The 24,564-nt window shown below is 32.3% G+C and overlaps 1 protein-coding gene and 1 long non-coding RNA gene across 4 annotated transcripts; one reads left to right on the top strand and one right to left on the bottom strand.

Moving 5' to 3' along the window:
• Positions 1-4,090: 4,090 nt before the first annotated feature.
• LOC148629723 (uncharacterized) lies at positions 4,091-12,173 on the top strand. 2 transcript variants are annotated; one of them, XR_015917239.1, is made up of 2 exons: positions 4,091-4,742; positions 9,229-12,173. It is a non-coding gene; the product is annotated as an uncharacterized LOC148629723 (long non-coding RNA). The 2 variants fall into 2 exon arrangements; XR_015917238.1 differs by lacking the exon at positions 4,091-4,742 and adding an exon at positions 6,657-6,795.
• Positions 6,193-23,224, bottom strand: LOC148629722 (perlustrin-like). 2 transcript variants are annotated; one of them, XM_088556159.1, is made up of 3 exons: positions 22,947-23,224; positions 9,688-9,822; positions 6,193-6,276 (listed from the first exon to the last, which is right to left on the bottom strand). In XM_088556159.1, coding segments are annotated over exons 1-3 (357 nt in total). In that variant the 5' UTR covers positions 23,168-23,224; the 3' UTR covers positions 6,193-6,275. The 2 variants fall into 2 exon arrangements, with proteins under 2 accessions (XP_088412285.1, XP_088412297.1); XM_088556171.1 differs by lacking the exon at positions 22,947-23,224 and adding an exon at positions 13,459-13,723.
• Between the last annotated feature and the right edge of the window lie 1,340 nt (positions 23,225-24,564).

The raw sequence follows: 24,564 nt of genomic DNA, 5'->3' as shown, positions 1-24,564 counted from the left end.
AAAATTTAAAGATTTAGGATTTTTGACATGTGATCAAGAAAAAGGGGGAGGCATGTCAGAAATAAATTTTTAAAAATAGACCAATTTCTCAGAAAATGATTACTTTTAAAACTATTTCTTCATTAATATTGTTAAAAAACAAGTTGTGATTGATATTTTTTATTTGAAAAGTCAGAAAAAGTTCTTTGCAAATATTTAATGCATTTCAGTATGGTAGAATATTTTCACTTTTTTGCTCGCACAACTTGGTTACCCTATATTTAAAAATCAAATATTTAAAAAAGTGCTTGTCACATTTCACTGAAACTTTGCAAATGCATTCAGTATGTGTGTAGGAAGATACCTGTATAGTTATTTATTTTTTCTAAGACAAAAAGTGACTCTTAAGATAAAGCCATGGCAAAATGAAAAGTTTCTTGAAATAGCTTTAAACTACTTGAAGATCTTGTTAACTTTGCCATGAGAGGAATACACTACAAACATCCTTCAAAATATGCATTTTTTTAAGTTATAGGTCCAAATTATGGAAAATTGGTCTTTTTGGCTGATTTTTTTGTCCTATCTTGTAAAAAGTGTAGAAAATTTAGTAAAAATATCAAATATTAAACTTTGAGGGCTATATTTACCTAAATATGGTAGTAATAAGCACTTGAAATCAAGTTTTGTGTAGATTTGAGCAAAAATTAGGTTAGAAATGAGGAAAAACTCACTTTCATTACTGCGGTTAAGGCCATATAAGCATTCCCCTATGGCAACATGGAAAATCCATTATTGAGCACTTTTTTTGCTTTAGGTGCCCTTTACTGGTCATGTTTTAATGTGAAAACACTGTATTTACAAATTTAAAGCCAAATATATCACCTTTTGTGAAAATTTAAAGATTTAGGATTTTTGACATGTGATCAAGAAAAAGGGGGAGGCATGTCAGAAATAAATTTTTAAAAATAGACCAATTTCTCAGAAAATGATTACTTTTAAAACTATTTCTTCATTAATATTGTTAAAAAACAAGTTGTGATTGATATTTTTTATTTGAAAAGTCAGAAAAAGTTCTTTGCAAATATTTAATGCATTTCAGTATGGTAGAATATTTTCACTTTTTTGCTCGCACAACTTGGTTACCCTATATTTAAAAATCAAATATTTAAAAAAGTGCTTGTCACATTTCACTGAAACTTTGCAAATGCATTCAGTATGTGTGTAGGAAGATACCTGTATAGTTATTTATTTTTTCTAAGACAAAAAGTGACTCTTTAGGTTACAGACCACCAATTCAACCAATGAGCATTTGGAACGTACGCAAAAATAGTCCTACGCAGAAATTACCCCTGTTCCTCATAGTGCTGTGAAAAAAGTTCTCATCTTATTTAAAAAATTGAAACAGTTTCTGAAAGGAAAAACATTTCTGTACATTTTATAGGTGCATTTTGCTTCTTGTGATGTGAAGCCTAATCTCCATAATGATTTTTAAATATACCCCTATCTTGTGAAAACACTTGGATTTCCCATGCTATTTATAGACCCTTCACTTCCGGTGACCAGTACTGCACTGCAAGTCTGCTAACCCCACATGCCATTCTGAGGATTGTGAGCTGACATATGTAGAATCATGCTGATATATAGTCATCTGCAGGTTAAAGTTAAGGTAAAGTCCAGAGAAGCCATTGAATATTGTGAAATTAGCATAGAAGCCTATGGGAAGTGGAATTAGTGGTTTTTAGCCTTGAAAGTATGCCAAAATCAGTGATAGTGAATATTCGACGATTAGCGACTTTGGAGACTTCAGTCTGTTTTCTTAATCGATGCCTTCTACAATGACAAACCGCCATCGTATTAGCTAGTGATTTGTGGCTATATGCCACAAATGACACCACCCACGTTATAAACTCGTCGTCGACTTCTTCGCGCTGGTATTCTGTCTTCATCTAGCCTATGTAGGCTGTCACTAGGTTGGAATTTTGGAACCTGAAAATTTTTTTTTTTTTTTTAGATATATTCATTAAACTACAACATGATCGTGCTGATATTCGGTATGTGGGTATATCACCTCAAATGAAGCTACAATTTATTTCCGCCAAATGAAAAAAAAATAAAAGAAATCAATTTTCGCGCGCTACGCGCAAAAATAATCTGTCCAAAAAAAACCCCAAAAACAAGCCCTTCCCCGTTTCAAGTTAAATGGTCTGTCCTTAACGTAGTGAATAGGAGACTGGAGATAAATGTCTGACAAAAGGAAGTTAATTAATATCGCGCATGAAATTCTAAAACGTTAGCACCAATATAATTGTGTAACGGTTTGCGAGAAATTGACGGAATACAAACCTTTGTGTTTTTCTGCCGCAAAAGCTGACCTATCATCACTTCTCTATGAAGGAATTCCTCTATGCATGATTTGTGTGACTACCAGGTCTATACTGCATCATCTTCAACGTCATCAAAGTCATGCTTGCTTAACTTGTACATCCTCATTTTGCTATACACAGTACTTTCAGAAACCGAAAGAATCTTACTGATGTCCATAATTGTGAAGTTGCTTTCTAATAAGTTTCAAGTAATTCTTTTGGAATCTCGAAATTTCAACCATTTTCACTTGGTTTTCGACTTCCATAAGGCCAATATTTCAGACCTAATTTCATCATTTCCGATTTATATCCTTTACGCCTAAATGTTCGTTTTGAGAAATAGATAAAATCCAATAATGTCGGGTGTTATTTTTACCCTTAAAATGATTCTACAAGATTCTCGAAGCCTAATTCTTGCCATATTTCCTTCATTCCTTTCATATTGTGCTGTGCAAAATTGATCATATTTCAAAGTTCCGAATATTTAAGCCTTGCAATGAGATAATCAAAGCTTTTGACAGCGTATAACGAAGTTTGAATATCATGTGTATATGTATAAACATCATATAAAGATGATTGCTGATGTAGAAAAATACAAGGCATATATGAATAAAACCACCGCATATAAAGATGAACCCACCTCATATAAAGATGAAACCACCGCATATAAAGATAAATCCACCGCATATGAAGATAAACCCACCGCATATAAAAGTCAATTCACAGCATATAAAGATAAAGCAACCGCATATAAAGGTAAAACCACCGCTTATAAAGATAAAACCACCATATATAAAGATAATACAACCGCATATGAATAAGAAAGTATCGAATATAAAGAAAACAACACCACGTATAAATTAATATAACTGACCAGATAAGACAGTTATGGCGTTCCATAGAGAAATCTCCGGTACGCTATTCTGCTTAAATTAAGAACAGTCTGGTTTATGTATAAGAGTCGATTCTATAACTTTTGATAAGGCAAAGTTAGCTATTAAAAATAGGGCAGATCATTTTTAGGGTATCACGTCTTGTGACGATTAGTGGTTTTGCTCTTCGTAAACTGCATGTAAAGATAGGTTAATTTTTTGTCAATCCAGACCGAAGACTGTCGCATCAGTCGAGTGTTTTGTAAAACATTTATCATCCTCCACGGAAGAGATTTCTATCTGCATGCATAAATTATATTATCAAAGACTGTAAGATCTGTTTCCTTTAAACGAAAAATGAATATGAATTGAGACAATATTACCAACAAACACTTGTATGGTATAAAGCCATGGTACTTTACATCCTGGCTTCGAATTCACACAAAATCGTAAGAGTAAAGTTGATCGTAAGTAATGACTTTAAAACCTAAAATAGTATTGTGACGTCATAATTTACGATCAATCTCACACTTACGACTTTTTGTGAATTCGACGCCTGTGGTCCTTTTCACAAAAAATCGTAAGTTATGACGTCATAGTAAATTAAAGTATAGTGACGTCACAACTTACGACTAATTTTACACTTACGATTTTCTGTGAAAGGGACTACTGATCTATTAAAAAAAAAAAGAACAGATATAGTGAAACATAACAAAATGCATCAAATGTGTTTTAATTAGGGTCTGACTTCCAAAAAGAAAACTTCATTTATTCATAAGTTGCAGTTGTAATTTCCATATAAGGACATAACACAATGTACTTTGGGGGGTGCAATACACTACGGCAAGTCTTTTTGTTTAGAGCTGGTACTTTTAAAACTAGTATGTTCGTTTTTCGAATGATGTTGTAAGATCTAAGTATAACATGTTTCGCATTCATCATAAGTTAACGAAGTACATGCATGCTATGTTTTTGGGTAAGTGCCATAAAATACATTTCAAAACAAAAAATAAATAAGTAAGTAAATACATAAATAAATAAAATATGAAAAAAAAATAATAATAAAACGAAACAAACAATGGTAAAAAAAAACATTGACTCCTAGCATGTTCATCTTGGAGACAAGGTGATTGTTATCAAGAACAGGTCATTTGTCATATTACTCTTACTTAAGATAAGTTATTATTCGATCAGTATGAAACAAGTCAATCAATTCGTCAACACATTTTGTAATTGATTGATTTACCAGTAGAGTACACACTGTAATTGATTGATTTACCAGTAGAGTACACACTGTAATTTAAGTTGGACTGCTGAATTATGTATTTATTTTGTGTGTGTGAAGATTCCAGATTAAATATCTCACGGTCATATGAACAGTCAATTCATACAATTCCATGAATGTAATATGACGAAATTAAAGACTTTATATTCTTGTGATATTACTAAAATAACATCATCAGTATCGAGTTTACAGAAAATCATATTTGATTGTGTTGATCTATTTAGCAAAAGTTAAAATATCAAGGTAAATATGTTTATTTTGTTGTTGTAACAAAATGTGTTCATGTAATTTGTTGACTTTAACAGTCGTTCGTGTTTTGTAAGGACACACAATAGACACATATACTGCAGTTCATAACTTACTGATTGTATATTTTTTATGTTCTGATACATTATAAATGTATTCTAAATGTTTTAACCTTAATTTCCCCATACATGTAGTGTGTAATTACTTAAAACCTCTACAAACGGGATTATTCATAGATATTTGGTTCAAATTTTAGAACCACGACGGATATCTTGGTTGATTACTCGGTGAAATGAAATTTGATAATAAGATAATTAATTGAAAGAGTGAATAACCAAATAACAGGTGACGAAGATCGCCTAGATTTAACGAGTGTTAATTAATTTATAATCTTTTTTATTATATACTTATTATATACTTTCTCCTTTATTTGTTGTTTTTTTTCAAAATAAATATTTACTTCTGAGAACGGCGAATTGGTATTCGTGTGGTGACGCTTTGGCAGGAGAAAGTGCAAGAGTGATATTATCGAATTTAGTTTACAGTGTGTGTTATCGAAAACAATTACACTGGGAACATTCGATAAATCACTATGTGATAAAAATCTGAAAAATGTTATATGCTTCATCGTAGCTAGTTATATGCAAGTTAAACGACTTCGGCACCAATCTTAACGAAACTTTAAACGGCATCCATCTGTCACATATTTTCTTCCTATTTCACTAGAATTGACCTTCAACAATCAGGGAGGGTTATATATTGAAAGAAGCAGGAACTGCCCCCATACCCTGCCTCTTGGAGCACCCGTGTTTACACACCGTTTTTAAGTGAGATTCGTGGGGTTTGATTCATGTGTTTACAATTTAGTATTTCTGTGTTCAGGAAATTTGTTAGACTGATAGAAGCCATCATGTACTTTGATTGTTTCTCTTTAATGTGTGTGGATATGAAGGGTATTTTGCACAATGATTGAAGGATTTGTACATTTATATAGGCCACCATTTCATTCATGTTAGGCGACTTCCAACTATGTTTAACGCTATTTTGGATAATTAGCCTAGTAGATCGTAGAAAATTGATAGAAAAATTCCATCCTTTGATTTTGAGGTCTAAGCTTATTTTAAGCAAATAAATAGTTATGAAAAGCTCTGATAAATACAAAAAATAATAGTCATATATAATTTCGAAATGTTGTATGAGTGTCTCAAGGAGTTACCTCTCATTAGCAGCATAACAATAACATATATGGGAAGATCTGAATAAAAAGTAAAATTACACCATGTGAAACAATGCTATTTTGATTTTTTTTATAATGTGTCCTTACGTCTGTCTGATGGCATTATAGGGACAGTCTTACCTACCATTTTTATCTCATGAATATTTAAATAAAAAATGATTTCAGAAAGAGCTGAACCTTAACGCATCACTAACGCTATATAAATATTGGTGAATGAAATAATTATTTAATGATTTATTGCCGTGTTTCTATTGAGTAGACATCTAGTTGGCAACATTTGGTCAAGCTTCAAATCTGAAAAGCGAAATACAGCAAAATGATAAACATACAGATGAAAAGTTCAGCATGGCTAGTAAAAATCTTAACTACTTTCGTATTAAATTTACAATTTTTGAAATTTTTGCATCGATAAATTACAAATAAAATGAAATAAAAATAAAAACAAATAAATGTTAACTTATTTAAGTGATACCGCGTTTTGTACTACATCAAATCATGACTGATATATATATATAGGTCAGTGTAATTGTAATCAAATGTTATCTAGAATACAGTTCGAGTGTCGTACAAATTTTAGTTCCCCTGGTAAGAATGGAAATTCTGGAAAATTCAGCACTATAGTAATGACAAATAAATAATTCGTGCGAATTGTATGTAAACAGCATGAACTACAGTTGTACGATATAATTTAGTTTGCAATAGAAACAGCCAAAAGTGCAGTATACAGGAGAATTGGTTTTAATGTTTGACAAAGTTATTCGACAATAACCCACTGTTTCGTATCATGTAACTGTGAGCGGTTTATAAACAAGCGTAAGTAAAACTTGGTAAAAAAATCTACAACAGTCGTTATAATTTGATTTTTGATTTCGAAGCGATTATAGTTCAAATCAAGACTTGTTCTTTATCAAAAATGTTATATCTAAATTATTGCGAATCAAATAAAATTATATATTCATTAAATTTTGAATCAAATATCTAACAAGGTCTACACTATCGGATGATAAACAATAAAGATCAATAATTCGTAAATATTTCTAAAACTTATTACAAAAATATCAGCTCATAAAATCATTATGAAAACAAATTTGTTAAATGCAGTTTTGTATTCTTTACACTGTACATTGATTAATTTATAAAGTGTGAAAGTGTTACAAAAAAAAATAAATAAATAAAACGATTAATGAATATATTTATTTATTTTTTTACCCCAAAATTATAATCAATTTTATATATCTAAGTATTACTCTCCGACTCTACGTTGAAATCCCATGTTTATAATAAACAACTATGTTTAATGTCATTTAACACCAACACTTGTAACAATGAGACGGTTGGATAACAAATGCAAGATTAAAACATTTAATATTTTAATTTACTTCATAAAGAAACGAATATAACAATGCTGTTATTTATGAAGCGATTTTTATCTAGGGATATTTTGACTGTTTATACAGTAAATACTACAGAACCAATCGCATAATATCGCCAATTTGGACATGCCCCACCTGTTTCATGGGGTAACCTCTCATCAGCAACATTAAAATCAAATGCAAAAAATGATAAAAACTAAATAAAGTTCAATACAAACAATTCTTATATCCAAAAGTATCGCAATTAAAAGCCAAATCAAGCAGCAAGAAGTACTAGTTCTAAAATGTGCGATACAAAAAATGAAGCCTTGGTGTTTTATCAGATTTAAACATGGGTAGACCTGCGTCACCATCATATGTTTTCGACATATAAAGAAAACTATACAATGTTTTTAAAAAGATAAAAAAGTATGTTCTTAGGGTAGAATATACTGTTGACAAAGGGCAAAGTTGCACTGCAAAACGCTTGAGGTTTATTTTTTTTTCAAAATTCAGAAACTCTCTTAATTTTGTTCCTTTTTGCTCCCATTTCCGGCAAAGACTTAGTATCCACTCCCAAGAAATACATTCTTTATTACTTAATTTATCGTATATGAAACTGTTTGGGTGTTAACATAGTGAATTTGATGTAAAGTGCCCGAAAAACAACAAAATTTAAGTAGTGTTATATTATACGACGTATAATTTAGGTACAATTCTAACTTTGTTACAATGAAATAAAGCCACACATAATTCTGTTTTAATACTTATATACAGTACTATATTTAGAACAATTGTCATGTTATTACAACAAAGTTTATATTTTGGGTCATAGCCGTGACTACATTTCCCACACCTGGGCCATGAAGGGAGATTAATGATTGTGTAAAGTTGGAATAATATAGGTTCGATACATTTAGAATTAATGACTATGATAAGGAGGAACTGAACACAAAATAACTTGTCGAAAAATGGCTAAGTTCAATGTACTGAAAATAAAGTTAACATTCGTCGAATTTCTCCGTTATAGTATCATAGAAGGTGCACGTGCACACTCGCAGTATGTATACACTATGTAAAATTTGAGTAATATTGATTTAACACTTTTAGAGTGACAGATCACACATAGTAGGTTCCCCGAAACATGATTGACGGACGGGGACGAGCGGATAGCAAACATGGTCTCACCGTTGATGACGCAGGCAAATATTGCGGGGCGAAATTAAGCTATTTTAAAGTATATCATGTGAAAGTCATTAATAATTATTTGGAGAAAACAAAGAATGATTTACACAAGAAAAGAAGATGGGATGACATATACAACTTAATGAATTGTGTTATGCCAACTGCCTGATGAATATGAATCGTTTTTCTCAATGACTATACAGTTCGTGATAATTTAGGTCTTCCACACAAGATGCTTATTTAAGAAATTCTACACTTAAATTGCATGATGTATCTGTCCATATTTTGCTACAGCTAACAATATAATTTTATATTTTACAGAGAAACTTATATAAAAATGCAAACAGAAGCCACCATTTCGGACTAAACTTGCAATGATTATTATTTAAAAATGCTAGACTGCACCTGTCTCTGGATTAACGATACTGGTTGACATTATTTTTTTATATCCTTTTCATCTAAACGGCTTCAACGATTTAAAAAAAAACACACAATAAAAAGAAACAGAAACTAGATAAATGGAGCAATTTGTTTTTGTATTATCCTGTTTAGAGATATAGAGGAAATAAAAAAATCGCAATGAATTGGAATTTTGAGGTCATTACTAATTTCTCCATAAATTAAAAATGCGTTAAAAGTTGGCAGTTTATAAAGGTAATAGCTGTAATAATAGTATTAAGTTTAGAATATTTTTATCTTTCTATTTTAGGGACATTGAACTTTAAAATCGCAAGTAAGAAGGTTTGATAAACACAGCTACCAATGTTTGTTTAAACGACCGAATCCAAAAGCGTGATGGATTTTTGATGACCTTCCATTCCATTTACCACAATGTATGGTTTCTGTTCTTCTAGTTTCCACATAGTTTCATGTTATCCACTTCTTTAATTATGAAGAGAGGAAATTCCTGTAAGAATACCTCAAGAATTTATTGAACATTTTGCCATTAATTTTCGAAGGAGTAAATTGTGACGTGACAGTGGGTCAACCAGGAGCTAAATAACTCTAGCTGAACCAAAAGTGAATGCCCCAGCAATATAAAGCAATGGAATACAGTTCGCTAGGAACATCCGTCTTTGTGCAGTTTAAAATGTAAATAATAAACATCAAAATATGAAGTTCGGAAATGTATGATACCACATTCGATTTCATGAATATGTATACAAACCATGGCGATGCTGTAGTCGGTATCAATTGTAGACCAGGATCAACAACGCATACACCTTTGAAGTAAGGTTGGTACCATGGGGGACGCCCATCATACAACCCGGCTGGTGTAAGACATTTCAGACCTGTAGCACATCTGAAATTATAAACAAGTTTAATGTTTTCCAAAGATGAGAAGCGTAATCATCTATGCTAGAAATAGTTGACACTTGGCAAATGCACCCATCTGCCTGAATTATTTATACTTTTTACATGAAAACTCATGTTCTAACCCTCGACAAGCTTATTGACTTTTTCTTGCAAATTGCAACATGTATATTGCTACAGCCTGCTGTTGTTTGTAAATGGAGCATGTATGTTGATGTTCCAGCTTCAATGACACAACTAGTACATTGTCAAGTTGATGGGTTGATGAAATTGAAGAAAAAGTACAAAAAAATCGGAGATTTAAATGAAGGTAACTCAGAAAAGTGAAAAAAAGAAGAAAATTATAGACGGAAATAACAAAAGACAATAAGCAATAGAAATGCAATATAGTAACTACAGAATCAAGATACGCATATTTAAAGGGTTATACCAGAGCTTGCCGAACTACGCAGACTTTTTGTATCGCGCTAGAAGTCAACAAATATGCTTCTGAGTTATGTTGCTACAAGATTAAAGTCATCACTACAGAAGTTTTATGATCGTCATCATGAACTCGTGGATCGTTATGGTGTATCCATCTGCACCATGAAAACTGATTTGTTCAACGGGTCATAGTTTTCCTTTCCTCGTTTGTCTTCCCCGGGCTTTACTTTTCATGAGTGGTGTTTCTAGAAAAGCAGAAGACGCTTACCCTACCGGTGCAACTTGTCCATGCTCCCAGTTTTTAGAGGAGTCCGAGTTGCTCATTTGCTTTTGTTATTTTGTATGTATGATTTTAGTTACTTTATGTTCTCTGTGTATGTCTGTTTTCCATGTCTGGTCTTTGTCCCTGGATTACATTCTCTTGATTACCGCCCTAACCTTGGTTCCCTTGATTACTCTTGCATTAGCATTTATTGTACAGAATTATAATCATGTCTTATTTATGATAACAAGAGTATATTTCTAATTTTTTTAATGTATACACTAATTGCTCCGTGCAAATTGTGTAGGTTACATTGCATTTCTACCATAGACGGTTGTTCATTACTGCTTTTCCCTAGATCATTTATTTTATAAGATAAAAGTAGCATCACGTTAAATTGTGACAATTTAATCGATAAGATTCTCGGACCATTTGTAAGCGGCGTTATGTAGTTAGGAAAAAAAATGTATGTGCTGTTTTTGCTTCTTTCAATTGGTGGATGTTGCTTTGTTTCACTTCATTTGTATACATACATATATTCACCTTAAGCATCAAAGTGTATACATCTTATGATGAAGGAAAATGTAAATATCGATATTATTCATAATTTAATGTATTAAGATCCGAAAAGTATTTTGTCCGGTTTACTTATGGACCCTGTATTTATTATTAGTTAAATGCGTGCTTACTTTGCACAAAACCTTTTTTTTTCAGTTCAAGCACGAAAAGAAAGAAGCTAAATCATATAAATTCTACCAAATCAGTGAAAAATACAACTTTGCAACATATTTACTTGAAGAAAATGTTGGCTTCACACATCGTTGAAAAACTGTATTTGACGATAAATTTATCATTGCATATTTCCAATATTTCAAACATCCCTTAATCTCCCAGTTTAGTAAGAAATTATTGAAAATCATAAAAGTATATAAGTTGTGACATCATTTTTGGCATATGTTAAAGGTATAACAGTTCGTAAACTTATTTGGCCTGAGCGTTATTTTTTTTTATTTAAACTTATATGCTTTATATTTTTTTAGTTAGCTCACGTATTTTGATGAAAATTTTGGTCGTAACTGGTATTAGCAAAAATTGCCCACATTCATTTATATTAAAATAGTCGAACTTGTCAAAGGTGAACAACTTGTGATAGTACAGAAATGTAATTTGTTTTATCTTTGGATGAAAATGGTGAATGAAAAGAGTGGCATTCAGTCAAATAACGGTGTGTTAAACTATCGACATCATTTTTGATACTTTATGACATTTATGATTGATGTAGGTCGAAATCATATTTAAAAAAAGACAGATTTTACAGACACTACATTTAAGTTCTTGAAACTATCATCGAGAATTTTAAATTAAACACCTTTCTGAGTTGTAACTATGTCAGGTTAAACATAAAAAAAAATAATTTCCATTTGAAAAAAAAATGTAATTATTCACCAATTTATAGTATACTTCTTTATTTTGTTTGTTTGTTTTTTTTAATACTTGTTTTTTTCTGAGTCAATTACCCATTCGTTTGCTTCAAATCAAAACTAAATATGTTTAAATAATATGGAGGTTGTAGTGTACTTCACTTTTATCAATCGAAACAAATGTTGCATTTACGCCAAAAGTGAAGTTTATAAATAAACGAATTTGAAACACCAGTTTGCAGTATTACAAGTTTCAAATTATTTCCCCCCCCCAAAAAAAAACCAAAAAAAACCGCTGTATTTCTTGTATTACAGATAAAGAGTCTCCCAGTGACGGATTTTCCATCCTATTTCTATAGTTTTGGATTTGAGTACTTAGTAGTTATTGCTTACAAATTATGTTTACATTTAGATCTTCAGATATATATATAAGTCCAGCGCCCTAGACCACTCGGCCAGCTAGGCTATATACAAATATAGCTTTCGTTGGCCGGGTCATTCCTCCTCGAGTACTAAGTTACAGCCCTAGATTAATCCTACGAGGAGGAATGACCCGGCCGGCGAAAACTATTTTTGTATATAGCCTAGCTGGCCGAGTGGTCTAGGGCGCTGGATTTTGTGCAGGCGGTGTTGCCATAGATGTCACAGCGGTACGAGTTCGGGTCCCGCGGAGGGAACGACCAAAAATTTGCATCGCAAATTTGACAGTTCTAACATCGTTGGGAATTTTTCAGACCTTTCTATACGTTTACATCTTCCTTGTATCAATTTGATCCGATGGAGCAGTGTCGCGAATAGAGTCGTCACATTCTAAGACGTTTGTATAATGTTGATTTGTTGTGACATGCATCATTACTTTGATCCTCTATCCTACATAATAACATCTAAATGAACTGTCCTGTACTACCATACATCGTGTACTAAGTTACAGCCCTAGATTAATCCTACGAGGAGGAATGACCCGGCCGGCGAAAGCTATATTTTTATAGTCTAGCTGGCCGAGTGGTCTAGGGCGCTGGATTTTGTGCAGGCGGTGTTGCCATAGATGTCACAGCGGTACGAGTTCGGGTCCCGCGGAGGGAACGACCGGGAATTGTTCAGACCTTTCTATACGTTTACATATCTTCCTTGTATCAATTTGATCCGATGGAGCAGTGTAGCGAATAGAGTCGTCACATTCTAAGACATTTGTATATATATATATATATTATTGTAATGCTGCTGGTGAGCGGTTACTCCTTGAAACAAGAGTACAGCACAAATTTGCAATATATATAATTGTTTTTGTTTTGTATTTATCAAAAGCAAACAGCAATGCTTCGCTTTGTAAGCGCGATGCAAATTAAATTAAGATATAATTCTTTCTTGGATTTTCTATACTTTGCTTATCTCTGCGTAAGTGTAATGTTTCCGAATTGATGATTAAATCACAAACCAAAAACCCCAGAAATAACATGTTTAATGTGTGAGCAAAGCATTCGCGACTGCTCTGAAAGGCAAATAGTAAAACATATTTTACCTTGGAGAAAAGGGTTCACATGATTCATCAGCTTGACGAGCACAGACAAAGCAACATCCACATGGAATTTTATCCAGTTCACAATTTGTAGGTGCTGGACCACAATTAGTAAGTGCACATGATGAACAGGGCAATGAGCGAGGCGTGGCCCGATAAATCATGCACAAAACTAGTAAAACAACCGTGCAAAATGCCTTATCAAACATAGCCGCTGGTGCTTTCAATGGCTATTCATAATCCTTGTACAGTACCTGACTTTTGGAGCAGATTATATAACAATTATCAGAAGTGTGAGGGTTTATCATTTTGAAAATGTCTAGTCTTAACGTCATTGTGCATTGTAAAAAGATCACGTGATACATTCCAACGCCCATGGTGATTGCACTTGATGCACCTTCAGAGCCGCTCGAAAAAAATAAAAAAAATGACAAAACATAATTACAAATGAAAACAAAAATAACCACCGTTGTAACAATCACTCAGGACATGAAAATATATATTCTTTGATATAAAGTAGATTTTATATATTCATATATATGATGAATTTGAAAGTAGTAAAACGATATTGGTCTTAGCTCTAGTAAGCCAACTAAATGACTTATCTAACAAATGTTTTGCAGCTTCTTCCAATATTATTTATGTTTCTCCCAAATCTGTTTTATATGTTGGTATCCTTTGATAATCATGCCGCTACAAAACATCCCCAAAACATCTTGTCTGTAATTGTACGGTAGCTCAATGCGTTTCATGCCATCGTACTTAGGATATTATAGCTACGGAAGTTTTCTTAGTTACTTTTTACATGTAATTTGTTCAATGTGTGAAGAATGTGGTTAACAGAGAGGATTTCTCTAAGTTGAAGAACTTGTGCCTAATGTATTTGTTAAAATTAAGCTAACAGAGAACAATCATATTTTAGTAGAAAGTGTTTTTTATGAATATACAAGAATAGACATGATGAATATGTCAAAGGGACAACAACTCTAACGGGATATCAGTTCAAGGCCATCCATGAATGTACATCATATACACGTGTATAAATGTGCAAGTATTAGTTGGATTAATGAACTATAACAACGATAGTTAGTAAATTAATGTTTATATATAGTATGACTTAAAATACATTTTTTTAGTTAAATATAGGTAAATTACAGGCAAATAAGCAAATGAATACTCCTTGAAATGAAACTTAATTTCGTTCAGAATGATGTCTTACTTTTTTGTTATTCATAACTTTTTTTGTAGAAAAGTTATAATATATATACGAATAATCCGAAATGATTCTGTATAATAATGAAACAATAAAGGAAAGTATTTATTATATAATTATTGTTAGTTAATTATAGATAACATAATCTACTTTGAGAATCATATATCATAATGGTGTTGTTATCACAAAGTTTGTTTCATTTGTAATTGATTTAAATTTTAGCTTATTGAAAAAAAACCATGTTGTTTTATTTGTGAACGTTATTTTTTGATAATTCATACTGTTATCAAAATTTGCCCATTTTAAAATATTTCAGCTTATTATCTGTTCCCAAATAATTTGGTTTGTCTTGGGAATAATGCACTTCAACCACAGATTACTTTTAGTTAATATTAAGTCCTCTACCTAATAAAGACAGCAATTTAGTCAGACAGGCTGATCATATGACATTGTAACGAAAAGATTCACTTGTCTTACAGAAATAATTGACCTAATAGAAGATGGAGGTTTATTACGTTATCAAAACCGGTTTACCTGGCTAATAAAGGTTATACTAGGCTCGGCAGCTAAGCAGGGCTAGGTATAAAGCCTATTGACCAGGGAAAATTCCGTATGACCTACACGGAGTATTTGAATTTTTACGAACCGTTTTGTCGCCATTTTCGTTTTGAATGTAAACCGGATAGAGCGATAACTCCAACATTGACCTAGTTTACTAAACGGGGACCGGGTATTTCAAAAGTCTGATAGTGAAAGGAAATACATGGTTTGTCACTTGGTACTAATACGGAGCAGGGATTTAGTATAATCAATACTATCTCGACTCTTATTACTCGCGTAGTGGTACATGTACCAATTCAAAATAAATCCTGAAATATTCGAAAAATCTTCTGAAAACCCCAAATCCGAGATTGTTATCTATATATAATCGCATCAAGACTTCAAACAATTAAACATCATTGTTACTCTGAAAAAGATGCAATACTTAAATACAAATACGAAGATTTCCTATAATCCTTTTGTACTAACCCATTTTTCATTTCATCATGTTCATTTATCTTCCTCTTCTTCATCGCCCGGATATAGCTGAAGTATTGCTGCTTAGACATAAAAAACCAACAAATCAATCGATCAATCATCCAACCAAAGCATATTCCTCACGTACCGAAGATAATATTTTTGTTCGTCTAGTTTGGTAGACGCGCTTTTCAACAGACGGTCGGCATTCCTACGAGAAAAAATTGTGCTTCGGTACTCACTGACCAATTCTGTCACTCTTTTAGGATGACTATAAACTGATCTTATCTAAGAGGGGGACATCTTTAAGCCAGATCCATTCATCTCGGTTTCCGCTATACAGATGATATTTGTCATTAAAAAATCCTAGATTCAGGAATTATATACATCGCATCTACACCAAAGAACTTGAAATAACGGACACTCCACCCTCATACCTTGACCTACGCTTAAGGATGAATTGAAAGGAAAAACTCATGACCGCACTATACGACTTGCAAAAAATACGCGGACTTCTTGTACAATACTAGACTTCTTACAATTAGGCTTCAGAAACAGAGTTTTGTTGCAACAAGATTAAAGTCTTCAATACAAAGGTCTATAGTCGTCATAATGAAATATTGGAACAATATAGTTTATCCATCTGCACAATTAAAACTAATTTGTTCACCAGGTCAAAGTTTTCATTTCCTTCTTCGTCTGTCTTGGATATGACATTTAATGAGCAACTCGACAGGTAATTCTAAAAAAGCACCTGGTACATGCTCCAGTAATTATTAGAGTAGAGTTTTGATATATTTGTTTTTAGTCATTAAAATTGCCATTTCCTAACAAAATATAGGGTTTAATAAAAACAAAAAGCATAAGCAAAACTTACACCTTTTTGTTACAGTATTCTATGCACCTACTTATTTCAGCCACTTGATATTTATTTTGACAGAAGCTTTATATAAGTATGCCTCATATTGAGGATATACTGAAGCAACATCTTTTGTTGACGACCAAAGTGGATTTTGTTAAATTTTATTACTTTATCAAAACCGAATTGTACAAAAATAGATTTTTTTAAACCACAAATATTGAAAAAGAGATAAAAACATATAAGCATATAGTTTCTTTTGCTTGAGTTTCCTCCTTTGTTCAATATGAAACCCTCTCGGGGGTTTCCCACATACACATTTTGGTTGTTTTTTTAATGTGAGTATAAAGGATATTTTCCATGAAATTACCTTCATATTATCCTCTGTTGCCATTGTTGACGTCAAACCACAATTTAAAACAAAATGTTTTTGAAATAATATGAGATATATCTCGGCAAAAGCGTTAAGCATTGCTGCCTAAACCTGATAGAACACTCCCTTTTATTAGAGATTATTTTAAAATAATATAAGGATTAATTAGCGCGTTGCGGCAACACAATTCTAGGGCAGCACTTTGAGGGAACAAATGTGCTCCTCTACTTGCTGACCTATTCCTTCAGTCTTATGAGGCTGTCTTTATAGCTGATCTGATCCGAAAGAAAAAATATCGTTTAGCTAGATCCTTTAATCTTAGTTTCCGCTGTCAGGCGCGTAGCTGCTGTTAGGCAAAAAAGCTTTTGCCTGCACTTAATTTTGCCAATTTTTTTAAAGATAAAATACATCCAGGAGAGGCATAAATGATGCTCTAAAACGCTATCTCCGCGGAGCTTCGGGGGGGGAGGGGCTTCGCCCCCTGGACCCCTACCAGGGCTCCGCCCAGATCCCCTGCCGTAATTTTGCCTACACTTCAATTTGGCCTCAGCTATTATCTTTAAACAATCTTGATACATACATCTACCAAAAAAACTTGAGATAAAGGATACTGCAGACACAATGAAGTCAGCCTCATATCTTGACCTATACACTTAGAAATGGATGGTAAAGGAAAACTATTTACCAAACTTTACGACAAACGTGATGACTTTTCAATCAGGCAACATCCTTCAGCAACAAGCAGGTAATGGAATGATACATGTCTGTAGTAAGAATTGTTTATGGTCTGTTCCCATTCTAAATTATTTCTAATTTTTCAAAGCCAGTTTGTTAATGATCGATGAAGACTAAGCCGAAACAACAATTCAATAATTCTTAAAATAACAAGTAATGTTTACATCTGTCTATCTAAAGCATGTCTCTTGTACAGTGGATACAAATGTACACGACCTAATTATGTATTGTCTTTTCTACACGATATATACTTTGTGATAAAAATTCTAGTTCATGATAACTAATTACAAAAAAAAAAAGCTGTAACAAAAACGCGTAGAATACAGAAATGTTACTCTAGAAACAAATAACATTGAAATGAGAAAGTATTTTTTTTCAAACTTAAAACACTGTATACGATTTTTGTTCAGAAAAAGAATTTACTTTTGTAAAAATAAATTCATTTTACTTAAAAGATATGTTCTCATTCATTTGCCCATTTGCAGTTTATCATTATCTTTTTTGATTCAATTGAAAAAAAAACTCTTTGTCGACAACACTAATCGCTTTTAGGAAAGGTCATTCATGATATCTGTGACACATTCAATTGATTTTATTCAACCACTTTCAGCTCCTTGTGAAATCCTGGTAAATCCGTTTCGTATTGGCATTTTGATTAAAGATCGAACTGCCAGATTAAAAAAATACAACCAAAGGGATCAATAACCACGTTCACGATCACCGAGTTCCTCCACTTTTGCACTCATTTTCAACATTATATTTTTTCCAACGCTGCCGGGATAGTTTTGCTTTTTAAAACTTTAAGGATGCTCTTCTATGGAAACGCAAGTCACCTGATCGCAATTATGTTTCCCGATTGGCCAAATACTGATAACTTAAAGGCGTTTGAAAAAAAATTGCGTGCCATGTGTTAATGTAAAAACTTAGAAGTAAAAAGAACAAAACTTTACTGCGTTGGCTATCTTTTTAAAAAAAGATATTACTTGTTTTTGTCATCTATTGACTTTTCTTTCTTAAATTCTTCAATTTTAAAGATATTACTTATGTTTGTCATCTATTGACTTTTGAACTGAAATTCTCGATGAAACCATGATTTGTAATATTTGTAACTTTACCTAAATAAATATGTTTGAAAATTTACAAAATTAGCACTCAATTATTTTAAGTTCGCCGTTTGAAGAGATAATAAATTGTGTAAATGTGTAAAAATTTTACTTTCGCGTGTACTGCTGGTATTTTTTTACGCCCTGCCTATCGCGACAATGGCAAAATCTAATACACCGCCAAAATTAATTCTTTTGAAGTAATTAATTTGAAATAAAATTTCTGTTTTGTAACTAAGAATTTCTGAATGTATATTTACAAGTTTTATTCAAAATGCATGTGTATTATGTTTTAAAAAATAAATCTGACATTCAATAAATTCTACATCAATATTGAAATGATTGTCATCAGTCTTTCATATTTGCCCGAAGTCAATTGTAAAACAGTCATGATTTTCCGATAACACAGTTTTCAATGATAGGAACTGGCTACGAAATAAGACGCTTCTTGTGTAATTTGCATCATCAAGCTATCTTGTATAAAGAAATTATATTTCCAAAGTCTGTTATTGCAAAGACATGATAATGAACATTCAAAATAACCTATATGTAAGTTGGATGCCTTGTACTAATACTGATGTTTAAATTAAGAAAAGAAAGGCAATTGATAAACAGTAATCAAAGAAACCAAGATTCTTGCGGACATCACAAGAATGTAATCCAGAGACAAAGACCAGACATGGGGAACAGACACACACCCAACAAAGAACATAAAATAACAAATATAGCCATGAAACCTAAAGCTACACGTGTTTACAACTGTAAGAGTACACTGAAATTATACATTTTATTGACAAAATGTACTTTTAGCGTAACATGTAAATTCGTAATCCATGCATGGTTCAAACGAATTTCAGTTTGAGTCCCCCCCCCAAAAAAAAAAATCTCTCGTATAAACACGTACGCACTTCCCCAAAACTTCTAACTTGAATTGTACTCTGAGTCTTACTACTATTTCACCGCCTCCAAAGAGCTATGTCATGCATTTTGTCTGAGAAAATGTTCATTAAAAGTACTCATACCTCGTTTTAAAATAGTGACGACAAGAGGGAGAAGAGCATGGAACCATGTCGCGGATATGTATCATCGATATCAGGGAAACGTTTCAACCTAGACATGTTGAATGTAATTTGTGAAAGACATAAATGTGTACATATCTAAAATGGAGTTAACCTTTATATATATTCAGTTTTTAAAAACCGATCAGTTATGATAGTTATGCCTACGGAAGAAAAACAAAAAAAATAAAAAAAACAAACAACAAAAATCAAAAAAAAAAAAAAAACAAAAAAACAAAAAAAAAAAAAAAAAAAAAACAAAAAATAACAAACAAAAAAAAATTCGATTTTAATTGCTTATAACAGCGAAAATTTATTTATATACTGGCAATGCATAGAGTAAAGCCAGGATTATGTTGTAATACATGTTAATTATATCTAAAAATCAAATGAATCAAAATTTGCATGAGCTCAGTTTGAATGAACATAATAGATATGCAATATATTATTTATATATTAGAAACAAACTCACTATAATAAAAAAAGACGTTTATCTTGTTATTAGGAAATATACTCCATCATTACTCGAATTCTACCTGTTTAGTTTTTTCTGCAACTGACACGCGATGATGGTCCAGAAATTTAAGTAGTAAAAAACAGATATACCGTAAATTGGGATATTTTGGCGTCAGATTATTCTATTTCTGACAAAACAATCATGTACAAATTTGGTGTGTTTTATTTTGGCCTTTTTATCAGAGTGAAAACAATCCATCCAATTATAATGGTACCAGTTACATATTAGTTGCCTCAGCTGTTCAGAATAAGATTAACAACAATAGTTAATACATTTAATAATCTTTTTTAATAATGGTAACTTCAGGTAATAAATAACACATTTGTTTCTACATCGTTTGTCCTTCCCTAACAAATGATAATACACCAATATACATTGGTAGTCTAACAAATCGCATACGTTATATTTTGGTGTGTAAAATTTAGGTATTTTAAGAGGCAACAATTAAACCAAAATAAAACTACAACCAAAATATCCCAATTTATGGTATTGTAAGATGTTTGCCTTTAAATTAAATTTTCACATTTTACTAACAGTACACTCAGTGAGGTATAACAATAATCGAGACTTCATAATTGGCATGTAAAATTTTAACGTGAGAGATAGAAAAAAATGAACATATTAATTTGAACTTTAAAAATCAAAATAGTAATAAATTTCAAAGGTTTGATATCGGTAAAAAAATAATAAAGAAATACTGAAGCGTCAGTAGTAGGTTCATTCAAGTAGGTTAAAAAAAACATTGCCTAAGCGTGCCCAGATGAAACAAAGACGATCCACATTCACAATTTTAAATTTTAAAAACGTGTAGAACATTTAAAACAAAGTTGCTGGATCTGCAAAATGTACCACCAATCCCCTTTCAAAACTTTCAACCTCTATATTCACAACTCTCAAAGAGGGTCTACAGTCCTACCACAATACTTGCTACTCCCGTAGTGGTATTAATTCAATGTGGATCATGAAAAATTCGAAAGGTCTTTTGGAGACAATCAGGTTAAGACTATTATCTGAATATAATAGCATTAAAACCTATGATTTTTCAACACTGTATACTACGTTCCCCATACTCAGTTAAAATCCTGACTTAAAAACATTATCCATCGTTGTTTTTCCAAAAAAGATGGTACACCTAGATACAAATATATAGTTCTTGGTAGAGATTCCTCATACTTTGTAAGAAATAATTCCAAATCATCTTCCAAATATACAGAAGGAAGATGTTTACAAAATGCTGGAATTGTTAATCGACAACATATGTGTCCAGTGTGGGGGACGTGCTTTTCAACAAACGGTCGACATTCCAATGGGAACAAATTGTGTTCCTCTACTTGCTGACCGTTTCCTTCACACTTATGAGGATGACTTTATAGCTGATCTGATCCGAAAGAAAGAATATCGTTTAGCTAGATCCTTTAATCTCAGTTTCCGCTATATAGATGACGTATTATCTTTAAACAATCCTAATTTCGGGGATTTGATACATCGCATCTACCCCAAAGAACTTGAGATAAAGGATACTACAGACACTGTGATGTCAGCCTCCTATCTTGACCTACAGTTAGAAATCGATGGTAAAGGAAAACTGATGACTTTTCATTCAAAATTGTCAACTTTCCTTTCATCTGTGGCAATATCCCTTCAGCACCTGCGTATGGAGTGTTCATATCACAACTCATACGTTATGCCAGAGCTTGCTTAAACTACACAGACTTTTTGTATCGCGCTAGAACTCTAACAAATAGGCTTCTGGAACAGGGTTATGTCACTACAAGATTGAAGTCATCACTACAGAAGTTTTTTGATCGTCATCATGAACTCGTGGATCGTTATGGTGTATCCATTTGCACCATGAAAACTGATTTATTCAACGGGTCATAGTTTTCCTATCCTAGTTTGTCTATCCTGGACTTTTATGAGCAACTCGGCTGGTCTTTCTAGAAAAAACAGAGGATGCTTACCCTACCGGTGCACTTGGTCTATGCTCCCAGTTTTAGAGGAGTCCGAATTGCTCATTTGCTTTTGTTACTTTGTATGTATGATTTTAGTTACTTTATGTTCTTTGTTGTGTATGTCTGTTTCCCATGTCTGGTCTTTGTCCCTGGATTACATTCTTTTGATTACCGCTATAACCTTGGTTCCCTTGTTTACTCTTTTATTACCAGGAAATATGATGTATCAAGAAATAGATTAAGACGACTTCAGGGCATCGATGGTGACCTTGCGTTTAAGCTTAAAAAAAGGATCCAATAACATGAGGTTAACTTTTTCTTCCTGGATCTGATTACCACGACATTCGTTGTCTGTCGTCTTTTGTACGTTTTGTTTTGTTTTGTTTTTTGTTGGTATTGAATACCAGTTTTATTCGCAAATGTAGATATTGGTATTCTGCTTTTTTGTTTCAAATACATAACGCACAAATTCTCAATTTCAGCTTTTCAAAGCATATGTTAAAGACAAAATAAAAAGTAGTTTGCATTCCATAGTACATTTTAAATCATCTACGATATCTCGAATTATGTTTACTACAACGTGATCTGTATTACTGTATCGTTAATCCTTTTTTTTTTTCAATATAAAAGTTGAAATTGGTTTATAACTGCATTAACTACATACCTTGGAGAAAACGATTCACAAAGTTGGCCCTCGAGTCTCACACATGAAAAACAACAGTTGCAAGGAATTTTGTCAAGTTCACATCCTGTCGGTTTGGGTGGACAAGTTACCCCAATACAAGAAGCACATGGAAGTTTTGGGTCCTGTCCTACGGTAGTAGAAAATAAATTAAAAGTCAAGAACACTACCACCGAAAAGCTAAAGGCTATTTCAGAGTTCATGACACTAGCATAACACCTAAGTCTTCTTATCCACTTATTTATCGCTTCTCCTTATTTACCTTTGATTTTACACCTGTTAAGGTGATCAGAAGTAGATCTCTCTAATCAAACAAGGTCGTAGTATAACATTGGGATAGGTGACTGCTTCAAAGTTACGTGTATTATTTCGTGTGTATTGCTTAGCAATAATAACACTGGTATTTTACACAGCAAAATGAGGGACATAGTAATAACATTTTTGTCAAATTAGAAACAATTTGATTAGAAATGCACATACATATACTAAAATGTACTAAAAGATCGCCTCAATGTGTTCAAATCACATCAACTTTAATCTAATTACTATAATATTAATACAGTTATCTTTTAATTGACGTTTTTAAATGTTTGAGTACAAGTGGACAAATTAATTTTATTTGATTATTTCGGTTTCTTATTAATGACCTAGAAATTCCTGCATTCTTGACTAGTTATTAATCTGATTAATTGTTATTGGATACCTTGGTACAAAGTAGCTTTGATGTTAACTCTTAGCAAAAGGTGCGTTGAAAAAGACGCACAAAATTCCCATTTCTGGCTATGGTCTGAACATTAAATGGGTGAACAATTGAAACATTCACTTCAGTTTTTATACCTCTATTAAGTATCTAGTAGCACTAAAGATTTGCCGACGTGTTACTTGTCTTTGCTGCTTTTTTTTAAAAATATTGCTAACAGTACACAAGCATTCCATGTGTATTCAGTCCTGTACAGTACGCACTTGTCGAACTTACATATTGTGTAATCAGTGTTACAAAACGGTCACCACATTTCAAGTTCTCTTGTTAAATTTATATGAAAGTCGAATTATTTTTGTTTGTATGTGTATTTTGCATAGCGTGAAGTACCAATCATTTAAGCTTTCCATTTTTCTTGACTCGATCTCTTCTTGGTGAATACTAATTATAACTTAACTTAATGAAACTTTTTATATTTGTTTAACTTAATGAAACTTTTTATATTTGTTTAATTTCTGTTATTGAAAATTATATATGTAAAATACATGAGGGTGGTTCTTAACCATTTAGGATGGACTTTATACATGAGAGATTGGCAAAGTACAATTTTTTTCAGATTCTGCAGAAATGGAAAATTGCCAGTTAAATCCATAAAAAAATCTCATTCGAACAATCCGATTTTATCGAAATTGCGTCGCAATCACATAACAACCAATCACAACGGCATTTTTTATTCATATCACTAGTTTATATCGAATGATCCCATGATGTGTTATCAAAATCATATAGAATAACGTTTTAAGACACAAACAACGATTGTAACTGGTTGATATATTCATTTATCAATCAATTCACATAGCAAAACATAGCTTTTGTCATTTATGAATAATGGGACATGGG

Source organism: Perna viridis, chromosome 1, assembly GCF_037379345.1.
Source record: "Perna viridis isolate PV_CMFRI_1.1 ecotype Kerala chromosome 1, ASM3737934v1, whole genome shotgun sequence".
Lineage (NCBI taxonomy): Eukaryota > Metazoa > Mollusca > Bivalvia > Mytilida > Mytilidae > Perna > Perna viridis.
Note: the sequence above shows the minus strand (reverse complement) of the source record. Positions and strands in the feature narration are given on the sequence as shown.